Source organism: Neoarius graeffei, chromosome 22 (genome assembly GCF_027579695.1).
Source record: "Neoarius graeffei isolate fNeoGra1 chromosome 22, fNeoGra1.pri, whole genome shotgun sequence".
In the NCBI taxonomy this organism is placed as follows: Eukaryota; Metazoa; Chordata; class Actinopteri; order Siluriformes; family Ariidae; genus Neoarius; species Neoarius graeffei.
The window spans coordinates 55,830,176-55,841,714 of record NC_083590.1 but is presented as its reverse complement, the minus strand read 5'-3'; the positions used below and the strand labels follow the sequence as shown (position 1 = coordinate 55,841,714).

Sequence of the window (11,539 nt, the reverse complement as noted above, 5' to 3'; positions counted from 1 at the left end):
TGTGTGTGTGGCATGGGCAGCTTACACATCTGGAAAGACACCATCAATGCTGAAAGGTATATCCAGGTTCTAGAGCAACATATGCTCCCATCCAGACGACGTCTCTTTCAGGGAAGACCTTGCATTTTCCAACATGCCAATGCCAAACCACATACTGCATCAATTACAGCATCATGGCTGCGTAGAAGAAGGGTCCGGGTACTGAACTGGCCAGCCTGCAGTCCAGATCTTTCACCCATAGAAAACATTTGGCGCATCATAAAACGGAAGATACGACAAAAAAGACCAAAGACGGTTGCATACATGTCAACCTATACGGATTGTCTGGAAATTATACGGATTTTAGCTCATTTCAAGGGCGTACGGGCGTATAAACAAAGTCTTACAGATTTTCAGTATTTTCTTACCTAAATTTATTTTGTGTATCTTACTTGAACATCGTCAGCTGATCGTCGCAAAAACATACAAAAGCTCGATTTATAGACAAAGAACAGTGTGTATGCAGGGGCAGATAACCCAGACTGTGTGAAACCGGATGTTTATTCCTCAAGCCTTGTGCAGTATCGTGACTGCGAGACTTCGCTCGTTCCGGTCATGCACACGATCCGCATTTAAACGCGCCAAATGGTCATTGTTCGAACGATTTTCTCATTGTGCAGAGCGACATTGTTTACACCTGAGAGATTTTGAATAGTGTCTGCTGAGTGAAAGAATGGGAACACCGAGAAAGAAAATGAGATACGGCGGGCGGTATCTTCCTGAATGGAAGGAGACATTAAATGGTGTCATTGTTCAGGCGAAAAATGAGGAGTATGCACACTGCACAGTTTGTGTGCAAGATATAAAAGTTGCGGCATCTGGAGTTTACGACGTGAGGGAACACATGAGGTCCAAACTACATCAGTGAAATTTGCACCAGAAACAGAATCAGCCGCAAATGACGATGTTTGCAAAGCCTAAGACCGATGATCAACCAACAAGTGTAATAAGAGCAGAAGTTACGATCTGTAATTTTATTGCTCAGCACAATTTGCCGCTAGCTGTTGTGGACCACCTGACAGAACTGTTGCTGCGAATTTGCACGGACAGTACGATTGCAAAATCTATCAGCTGTAGGCGCACGAAAACAACACAAATAATCAAAAAGAGCTTGGCCCCCAAAGCTACACTACCGATCATCCAACACTGCTGGACGTCGCCATTTTCCTTGATGATTGACGAATCCAATGACAAAAAGACGGACAAGCGACTGGCCATTTTGGTGCGGATCTTCGACATAAACAGAGGGGCGAAGTCAAGAATCATAGACATGCCCGTGTGCAATATCGGCACGGGCGAGGCGATTTTCGACATGCTGGACGAAGTTCTCAGGCAAGTTATATTTACTTATTCATTTATTAAGTTTGGTGGAATTTGAAGGCTATAAGGATTTTATGTTGATTTTATGGATTTCTTCCTCTGATACTACATCACTGTAAACCCGAATAAGTTGAGCTTACTTAAAAAATTTGAGGAAAGTGGTTGCCTTAAAAAAAATAAGTAATTATTAATGATTGAATTGAGTACCTTAAACTTACCAGAAGATTGTAAGTTTAAGGTACTCAATTTAATCATTAATAATTACTTATTTTTTTTTAAGGCAACCACTTTCCTCAATTTTTTTAAGTAAACTCAACTTATTCGGGTTTACAGTGCAGGTGGATGCCCAAAGGGATTGACATGTATGCAGTTGAGCAACTAGAATCCTACATTAGACAAGAATGGGTTAACATTCCTATCCCTAACTTTGAGCAACTTGTCTCCTCAGTCCCCAGACGTTTACAGACTGTTGTAAAGAGAAAAGGGGATGTCTCACAGTGGTAAACATGGCCTTGTCCCAACTTTTTTGAGATGTGTTGTTGTCATGAAATTTAAAATCACCTAATTTTTCACTTTAAATGATACATTTTCTCAGTTTAAACATTTGATATGTCATCTATGTTCTATTCTGAATAAAATATGGAATTTTGAAACTTCCACATCATTGCATTCCGTTTTTATTTACAATTTGTACTTTGTCCCAACTTTTTTGGAATCGGGGTTGTATATGTCCTGGATATATAGTGAATTGACAATAAAGAATCTTTGAATCTTGAAAGTATTCAATTGCCAGCACTGTTGTGTACCAATAACACTACGTTCAGACTGCAACCTGAAACGACCCATATCCGATTTGTTGTGAAATCCGATTTTTTTTTTGTTAGGCCGTTCACATTACCAATTATATGAGACTTGTATGCGATCTCCAATATGAACGGAAAATGACCCAAAAGTGTCCCGCATACGCAAATTGACATGTAATAAGCACATCTACGTAATACGTAAACAAAAAAAAATGCGCACTCTTCAAGTTTAATGATTTCTTTTTGTTTGTTTGTTTGTTTGTTTGTTTGTTTAATTATCTGGTTAGTGTTAAAGTGTGAGGGCTCGTGTGTTTTTGTTTCTGAACTGAAATGAAAACGTGTAGCCTGGTGACGAGAGTTGACTCCTAAATGTCTCTCTAATTTCTATATAAGTGCACTACATGTTACTAGGAAGTAATGGATTTTTAAACTCTATATAGTGCACTCGAGCTTCAGTAGGCAGTCATTTGGGATACGGCCGCTGTATTACCAAACTCTTAATTCAGGCTTAATAATTTGCGCATATTTATTTCATCATATTAATAAACTTTTTCTACATTTTTATAAATATTTATTTAGATTGTTTATAGCCAGCTGAATTCTGCAACTTCTCTCAGCGCTGGCTCAAGGTGCAGAAACACCAGTGCAGTTTGCTATGGAGATGAGGCGAGACCTGGCGATGTGGTTTTTGTGGTGGCGGCGGAACTCACACAATAATCTGATTAATGTGAGCAGCAGACTAATGAGACCGAAGGTGTCAAATTACTGGAAATTTCCAGAACAATCTTATAATCTTGTAATACAGGATGGTTTAAGTTATAAATCAGTTATAGAAACTGTTTTATTTAATCAGACTAACAGATAAACATCCAGGTCCCTACCAAATCCACCATTAGCTTGATCAATTCTATAAAAGTCTATTTAAATTCTGAAAACTGTACAAATGTTGTTGTTTTCCACCAAAGAGGCGGGATTAGCCAACGCAGAATAGTGACATTTGTCTCTTGTTGATGACGTGTAGGTCGCATGAATGCGACCTGTCCGGTCAGACGGCAGTCGCATGTGAAAATATCGGATATGCATCGGATTTAGGACCACATATCCAAGCGGCCTGGGTCGCATGTGAAAAAATCGGATCTGTGTCGTTCAGATTGTCAATAACAAATCGGATACAGGTCGCATATGGGCAAAAAAATCGGATATGGGTCGTTTCAGGGTGCAGTCTGAACTGTGAGAATCTTGGGGTGGAGAGAGAGAGAGAGAGAGAGAGAGAGAGTTTTATATAGGGGTTGTTTTACAATCAGGGTGCAAAGTTTGTGTCACAGGGGTCCAAAATTCAAATTGACTCAAACTGGTTCCTGTACCAGTTTTTAAGTGAAGGACAAGTTAAAGAACAGATTTCAGGTCATTTTTTGACGTGTGTGTGGTAGTTTTGTGTAATCTGCTATAAGATAAAGAAGATGAAGTGTAGCTTTAAGCAGGGCTGGGAGAAACAAATGAAGTGATTCTCGGAGAGGACTTTTTTTTTTTTTTGACAATTCAGAATCCACGACTTCCATAGTGCTTTTAAATATAAGGCTGTAAGCTTTGTGTTAGTCATCTCTAATATTTATGTCCCAATATCTTGACTACATTTTAGGATTAAAATAATCATTTTAGATATGTTATTTTATATTGAAAAATTAGTTGTCTCTGAGAGGACATTTTTTTGACACAATTACATACTAATTTGATCAAAATAGTCTGAAAACTTACTGGCATTCAACATTAAAACTTAACTATGTTTCCAATGATATGGAACCAAATATGTGTTTTATGGTATAAAGAATGATTTAAGTGCATCCCTTTTTTTTTTTTGACCTGTGGTCAAAAAAGCACTTTTTCTGAATGACACGAGTAATTTTGCTAAATATGACATATATATTGCCATGCATTCACCAAAAATAACGTTATCACCAAAAAATTTTTTGCATGGTAAATAGAGCTATCACAGGGTTTATTTAGTCAAGCCTTTTGATATTGAAGATAAGTGTTAAATGTGATTTTTAGCTGATTGTAAAACAACCCTTAGTGCATGTGCATCCAAATATAAATGTAGTGGCTTGTCTACTTTAAGGAAGAGCACACGTTAAATGAGCTGGGCTCATTTGATAATAATAATAATAATAATAATAATAATAATAATAATGACACAATAAACACACACACTGCGCGCGCCCGCCCGCGCTCTTCCACGTGACCCAGGAGTGCGTTGAGCCATGGTCCTGCACGGGTCGATCTGGACGAGTCCATGTTGTTAAATTGGCGGGGTCCCTCGGACTGATTAAATCGCACACTCAAGCAACTTCTTCAAATCTCTTGATATACGTTTGGTGCAAATGATGACGCAGTGTGAACTCACGGAAAATGTGATCTATATCGACATCTTACAACGCTGTCTTTAGTAAAGTTTAGGAACTAATGTAACGCAGTCACCCCTGTGTTTCCGTCAGGCAGTGTAAGCGTCCCGCCCGGCTGTCCCTCTTTGTCCGGCAGCGACTGTAGGCCGTAATAGTCATGGCCAATTTCGCGTTTGAGGATAAATTTTAATTGTAAGTCTACTTGACATTGACTGTTTGCTTTATGAGGATTGATAAATATGAAAGAATGTAACTGTTTAGTTTGTTTTAACGCTTAGCGTGAGCCGCATACAGCTTGCAGTCAAAGCCTGAGCTAGCTGGTTTACTAGCTATGCTAGCTACTCGGCTGCTAACGGCTAACGTAGCTAAGCTAGCTAGCAATCTGGCGAGAAACCGCGAGTTGAGTTGAGTGCATGCGCGTGGGGTTCCGTGTCGCGTGCAGCTCGTTGGCGTTGCATTATGATTATGAAGTTCTTATTATTATTAATATTAATATTTCCCCCAGCGGTGTGCAGCGCTGCAGCTAGTCACCATTAGCCTGCCAGCCAGCTAGCAGCACATCTGTAAGTGATCAGAGGGAGGGAGGAGAACAGAGGGGACTCTCAGATTCATTTAGTCACATTTTCAAGCTTGTTGATTTTTTTTCCCCTCTTGGTGTTCACTCAAACCCGGAGTAGGGATTAGTTTGCTTCCCTGCATAACAGCCCGCGGATGAATGCCCTTCCTGAGTGAGGGATTCTGCCATCTGAGCTGTCAGGCTGCAGTCCTACACTGCTCTTACTCGGACCTGAGGACACGCTCGTCATTTCTTTCTTTCTTTCTTTTATTTATTTATTTATTTATTTTTTTGTGTGATCGGTGACATGGCAGCGCGCCGCCAGTCGTTTTAATGGCTGCCGAATCGGGGAGACTGCAGGCGGGACAAGGTCAAGGGAAGCGTGGCAAAGGTAGGCAAACGGCCATCTGCGCATCTGTGTGTCCGAGCGGAGTCCGCAACTCAAATCTGCCCTTTCCACCCTCCCTTGTCCCTGTGTGTGCAATCAGTGGCCCTGTTTCCCCCCTCATGGGCTCTGTTTCTCTGTGGGAGCCGGTTGTATGTCAGCTTGTCTGTCCCCTGGGCTCCACCTGCGTCCTGTGTCCACTCCAGTCTCACACGCTCTGTACAGTACTCGACTCCTTTTTTTTTTCTCCTACTTGCCATTCAAGCTCTCTCTATCTATCTATCTATCTATCTATCTATCTATCTATCTATCTATCTATCTATCTATCTGTCTCACCCAGCTTAAATGTTGGGCATGAGCACGCAGTGTGGCGCGGGACTCGGTTTGTATTTGCTTTCTTACATTACCTGCCAACTACATGACATGACATGACGTGCTGTTTGAAACTACCCGAGTCAGTCCGCACTTGCATTTTGGGTTTAGCAGAGTGGCAAGAGAGAGATGTTATACTGCCGTCCAGGCTGGAGTGTATACCTACATATATAGCATATTGTAAATTCCAGTGAACTAATAATTTAATGTACACAGCTGTATTCATCTCACAGGTACCGTACATATATGCTGATGGGAACAACAAAAATAAAACATTTCACCAATCCACTATTAACATTTTTTTTCATGTTCTTTCCTGTTCCTCTCTCTCTCTCTACCTTATCTCCACATTTGCTTGTGTTTAGGTTCCCAGATGAAAAGCCCAGAGAAAAAGAAGAGGAAGTCTAGCACTCAGGTGAAATAAGTTCCTAAAAACATCACTTTTGGAGATATAAACATAGAGGTAGAAATATTTTGTGCAGGTTGCACAGCTCCAGGGTCTCCAGGTTTGAACCTGTGCTCCGTTTTCTGTCTGTCTGGAGTCTCGCGTGTTCTTCCTCTGACCTCCTGAATACAAACGACTAGATGGGTGGATTGGCTTCTCTAAATTGCCCCGTGTGTGTGTGTAGCCCCTTTTTCACAGCCTGTTCTAGGTGGGAATCTTGCGCCTATGTTACGTCTTGCGTTCTGTATAAAACCTCCGAATGGGGGGGGGTGTTGTTCCAGAATGACATCTGTGTAAAAGGGACAGCCAGCATGGTGGGACAGGGGTGTGATGTTTGTTTGAGGTTTTTTTTCTTTCTGAGACCAGCGTGAGGGGCGGCACGGTGGTGTAGTGGTTAGCGCTGTCGCCTCACAGCAAGAAGGTCCTGGGTTCGAGCCCCGGGGCCGGCGAGGGCCTTTCTGTGCGGAGTTTGCATGTTCTCCCCGTGTCCGCGTGGGTTTCCTCCGGGTGCTCCGGTTTCCCCCACAGTCCAAAGACATGCAGGTTAGGTTAACTGGTGACTCTAAATTGAGCGTAGGTGTGAATGTGAGTGTGAATGGTTGTCTGTGTCTATGTGTCAGCCCTGTGATGACCTGGCGACTTGTCCAGGGTGAACCCCGCCTTTCGCCCGTAGTCAGCTGGGATAGGCTCCAGCTCGCCTGCGACCCTGTAGAAGGATAAAGCGGCTAGAGATAATGAGATGAGATGAGACCAGCGTGAATTCAAATGTCTCCGTATACGACACACTCCTTTCTGTCTCATCGCTTCAGACTTCACTTCTCTTTCTCCTCCAATATAATTCTGAATGCACAGATATGTTGCTTGTACAAGGCTCTCCACTTCTGTCTTCCTCCTTAACACCCCCCCCTCCTGTTTGCGAGTGCAATTTTCTGTAACTATTTTTTTTTTCCTCATAAAAAGCTGCTCAACTAAAGGATCGAAACATGTATTGAGGCTGTTGCTTCCCTTCAACGTGAACTATTGAACAGAAGTTTATATGATGCTCAGTGACTGCTTGTTTGAAGAGGGGTATAAATGTGACGGCTAACAGAAGCAGCTCAACCCTCGGTTTACCCACCATTGTTTTGAAAGCAGTACTGGGTATGCTCAGGGTATTCGTGTTTCTGACGTACAGATACATCACCCTAGACGCCGACGAACTGTTGCAATACGTCACGATTCTGGTTGCCGAATGCCTGCTCGCAGTGTAAACACGCAGACTGGAGCAGCTTCATGCTGACTTTTAGTTGCATGCAAATCACTAAAGCTGGAATATTAAGGTGTCTTTGTTTTTAAAACTTCAGTATTGCAGAATGTCTGTGTAAAAAGGGCTTGTGTGTGTGTTTGGGGGGGGTTTCCTCGGTATGTGTTTTCAGTAGAGGCTCCAGACTCAACACAAATGTGACCAGGATAAAGTGGTTACTGAAGATTAATTAATGGGTCCACACTAATTCATGTGCATTGTTTTCTTTTAGTGTTTGTTTTATGAATTTTCTAAACAATTAAAAAAAAGTTCTCATTGATTTTATGCATCTAATTTATATTTTCAATTTGAAATTTAAAGTCACAGCTTCCTGTTGATTTGGGCATTCAGTCTCCATCTTTTTCTCTTGTGAACAGGGGGCGAGTTTCTCCCACCTCTCTGAGTTTGCACCTCCTCCGACCCCTATGGTAGATCATCTTGTGGCCTCAAATCCATTTGACGATGACTTTGGCCCACCATCACGTCCTGCTGGAGCCGGGGGTCCAGGAAGCGCACCTTTTCTGCCAAGTCCAGGGGCTGGTGGGGGAGGTGGAGGCTATGGCAGAATGGGAGCGGGCATGGCCTATATGGGTGGCCCTGGAGGACCAGGTGGTGGGCAGCCTGGACGAAGACCTCCTTTTGGACCTCCACCACCCAACACGGGGCCCCATCACCCAATTGGATTTGGAGGAATGCCTGGATTTGGAGGTGGAGGAGGAGGAGGTGGTGGCGGTGGAGGTGGCTTTCCTCCAGGAGGACCATCACAGTTTAACATGCCGCCTAATTTCAGCCCTCCAATGCACCCAGGGCAAGGTTTTAACCCTATACTGTCACCTAGTGGAATGGGTGGTGGTCCTGGAGGTGGTGGTCCTACTCACCCACGCTTTGGGATGCAGCAGCCTCAACATGGACAAGGTGGTCATCCTTTCAACAGTCCTCCAATGCCTGGGGGCCCTCGTGGTCCTCCTCATGGCCCAATGAATCCAATGGGTGGCATGCCATCAGGAATGAATATGATGGGTGGTATGGGGAGTGGAATGGGTGGAGGTAATATGGTAGGTGGCCACACAGGATTGCCCCCCCAGGGACCATTCCCTCCCTCGCAAGATGGCCCCTATCCTGGGCCGGGCACTCCTGGTAGTGAAGAAGGTAAAAACTTTGTGGGTGGACCAGGTGGTGGTCCACCAGGTCCACCTCAGCAGCCACCAAATCTTAATCCCTCTGGTCCTCCGTCCAACAATGCCACCCCAGGTCCATCCCCAGCTTCTGGACCCCCACAGACTGGAGGAGGGTTTCCTGGTCACCCTGATGTTCAGCAATCAACACCCAACACACCTGGGCAACCTTCATCAGCACCTCCTCCACCCAATCCTAATTCCTCCCCTACTGGTCCACTAAACGGTCCGCAACCTCAGCAAGTCCCACCAAATCAGCACACTCCTGTTAACTCTGCAGGTGGCCCTGCTCCCAACACTCCTTCCAATCAGCAGCAGCCAACGCCACCCAACTCCAATCCAGGCTCTGCCCCATACAATCAGCAGAACAGTGCTCCTGGTGGTGGACCTATGACAAACCAACCTCCAAATACCAATCAAAACAACCTAAACAACACTGGTGGCAGTAACCCTAACCCTCCATCTAACTCAGCCTCTACACCTAACACACAGTCTCCGCTTCCCAGCGGCCAAGCTCCACCCTCGGTTGGTCCGGGTTCTGGCCCGCCGAAGCTAGGAAGTGGCATGGTGTTCCAGTGTGGCTTCTGCTTGTTAGAGGTACATGATGATCAGGAGGCCATTCTTTGTGAGGCATCATGCCAACGCTGGTTCCACAGAGACTGCACAGGCCTGACTGAGCTTGCATATGGTCTGTTGACCAGAGAGAGTGCTGCAGTATGGGCTTGTGATTTCTGCCTCAAGACCAAGGAGATTCAGGCAGTATATGTACGCCAGAGCCTGGGACAGCTGGTGGCTGCTAATGAAGGCTAAGCAACCAGGACTGGGGGAGAGGACGGGAATGATAAAGGAAGCGTAAATAACAAGGAATTGATTGTTTTAGTCCTTTCAGTCAACAACACAGAGGCAGGTAGGGTAGGTTAAGGAAAGTGGACAGAGTAGGAAATGTCGGGAAACCGATGAATGGATGGAAAATGTGGACTCTGTACTTCCTGTGTTGAGTGCTCTTGCAAACCACACAAGCACTTTTAAGGCTTACATTTCTTGATGATTGGAGAAAGTTTGGGCATGGTTTTCCAAGAATATCATAACAACCTGTAAGAAATCAGCTAGTACATTTTGGCTGATGTTTTGAGGAAAATAAAATGTTTCTCTTATTGCTTAAATTGAGCACACATCTGTAAACATGCAGAAGAATTTTCACACATTTTGTCATGTTTAACAGTAATTAAAATCCGGTATAGTTTCCAGTCAGAGTAAACTTTCCCTCCAAAAGCAGTTTGTCTACCAGCATAGCACTGACAACTCACTACCTCACAAATTTAACAGTTCTACATATTTTGGTGCAGATCGACTGCTATCTAAATCTCGAGCGACGTCTCCCTACACCACCTCCTCTAGTCCGTGGTTTCCATTTCGATGTGTCCAAAGAAAACGAGTACCTTCCTTCACCTTTGAGAGAAATGGTGTATATAATGAATATCAGTGAACAGAAAGATCCCTGACATGTTTTTAATCATGCTGTTGCCAAGTTTTTGTCTTAATACTGTATACATTCACCATTTTAATTTAAAACTGAGTGCTGAACAGTGAGCGGTCAGTGTGTGGATGGTTGGCTCCCTAGGGGGTAGTGCGACGTAACCGTATCAGATGTGTATAGTCTTTTGGATTGCATGTGAACCAAATGCAGTAATTTGTCCATTGTTTGTAATGTATTGTTTCCTTTTAGGCCTCGGTGAGGGGTGTGAAGTAGACCAAATAACAATGAAATCAAATCCAGTATCAGCTCATGTTTCTGTTGCTGATGATATCTTCTTGTTTCCACATTTCTGTCCAGGTTGCCTTTTTCTTAACAATTTTTTTTTTTTGTACTGATGTCTTACTCTAGTGTGCTTACTCTAGTGCCCCCTGTTGTCCAGGATTGTGCAGTAATGTTTGAGGAGGGCAGAAGTAAGGTGATGTGAAAGAAGTAAAGGAAAATGTCTTCACATTTTTACTTGCCATTTTTGTAGACTATTGTTGCATTAAATTTGGGTTTGACTACCCAGTAAACCAAGTCATGAAGTTAATGCAATATCCTTCTTTCAAATGCATGGCTCATGTTCAATTAATTTCCACTACCTTAGCACCTTCCAAATGATATAAATGTCAAATAACAGGATTTGAATCTGCTCCAGTGTGTAAGTAATACTACAGGTTGTTTTCTTCTTGTATTTTAGGATTTCAGAAATATCCTAAGTTTTACATTTGTCATTCTGTGATGGTGTGTCTTCTTTGAAAACATTTTCACATCCTTGGATGTTATTCATTATTACAGTACCTCACAATTAAATATTTTTTATTATTTTATCTGTTGTATTCTGGTGTGAAGGTTGTCTTGTATAGTATGAAACGCAGTCTTACTAGTGTTTTGAATACAAATTTCTAATCACACATTTTATCTGAAAGACACAGTGCTTCACTATCCTTACTGTTTAAATATCTCAATGTGGTACACTTTAGAAATTCACATTAAATCATTAAAGACAGGAATCTCAAGGCCACGATGTGGCACTTTTCAAAAGTACTGAAAAAAGAACAGCACAGGGTGCATCTCGTAATATTTCAAAGCTCAGGAATGCAAGAAGCTATCCACTTAATGTACACCTGCTTGAGTACGTGTACCATGCACCTACACTTGGTGACCATTGTGTTAGATGCACTTTGTAGGTCTACATCTGCTGTTTGTGAGCTCCACTTTACATTAGGCATTAGTGGTGAGGGACA

The 11,539-nt window shown here is 43.0% G+C and overlaps 1 protein-coding gene across 2 annotated transcripts; it reads left to right on the top strand.

Annotated features, from left to right (window-relative positions):
• Nucleotides 1-4,665: 4,665 nt before the first annotated feature.
• Nucleotides 4,666-10,829, top strand: pygo2 (pygopus homolog 2 (Drosophila)). Of its 2 annotated transcripts, none has more exons than XM_060904991.1 (3): nt 4,666-5,508; nt 6,240-6,289; nt 7,979-10,829. In XM_060904991.1, the coding sequence occupies exons 1-3, from the start codon at nt 5,451-5,453 to the stop codon at nt 9,584-9,586; spliced, it is 1,716 nt and encodes a 571-aa protein (XP_060760974.1). In that variant the 5' UTR covers nt 4,666-5,450; the 3' UTR covers nt 9,587-10,829. The 2 variants fall into 2 exon arrangements, with proteins under 2 accessions (XP_060760974.1, XP_060760975.1); XM_060904992.1 differs by having other exon boundaries at nt 4,700-4,753.
• The last annotated feature ends 710 nt before the right edge of the window (nt 10,830-11,539 follow it).

Excerpts from the sequence above, each read along its gene's own strand:
- pygo2 (XM_060904991.1), top strand. The coding sequence starts at position 5,451 with ATGGCTGCCGAATCGGGGAGACTGCAGGCGGGACAAGGTCAAGGGAAG. Across the intron at positions 5,509-6,239 it reads TCAAGGGAAGCGTGGCAAAG|GTTCCCAGATGAAAAGCCCA; the intron begins GTAGGCAAACGG and ends GCTTGTGTTTAG. Across the intron at positions 6,290-7,978 it reads AGAGGAAGTCTAGCACTCAG|GGGGCGAGTTTCTCCCACCT; the intron begins GTGAAATAAGTT and ends TCTTGTGAACAG.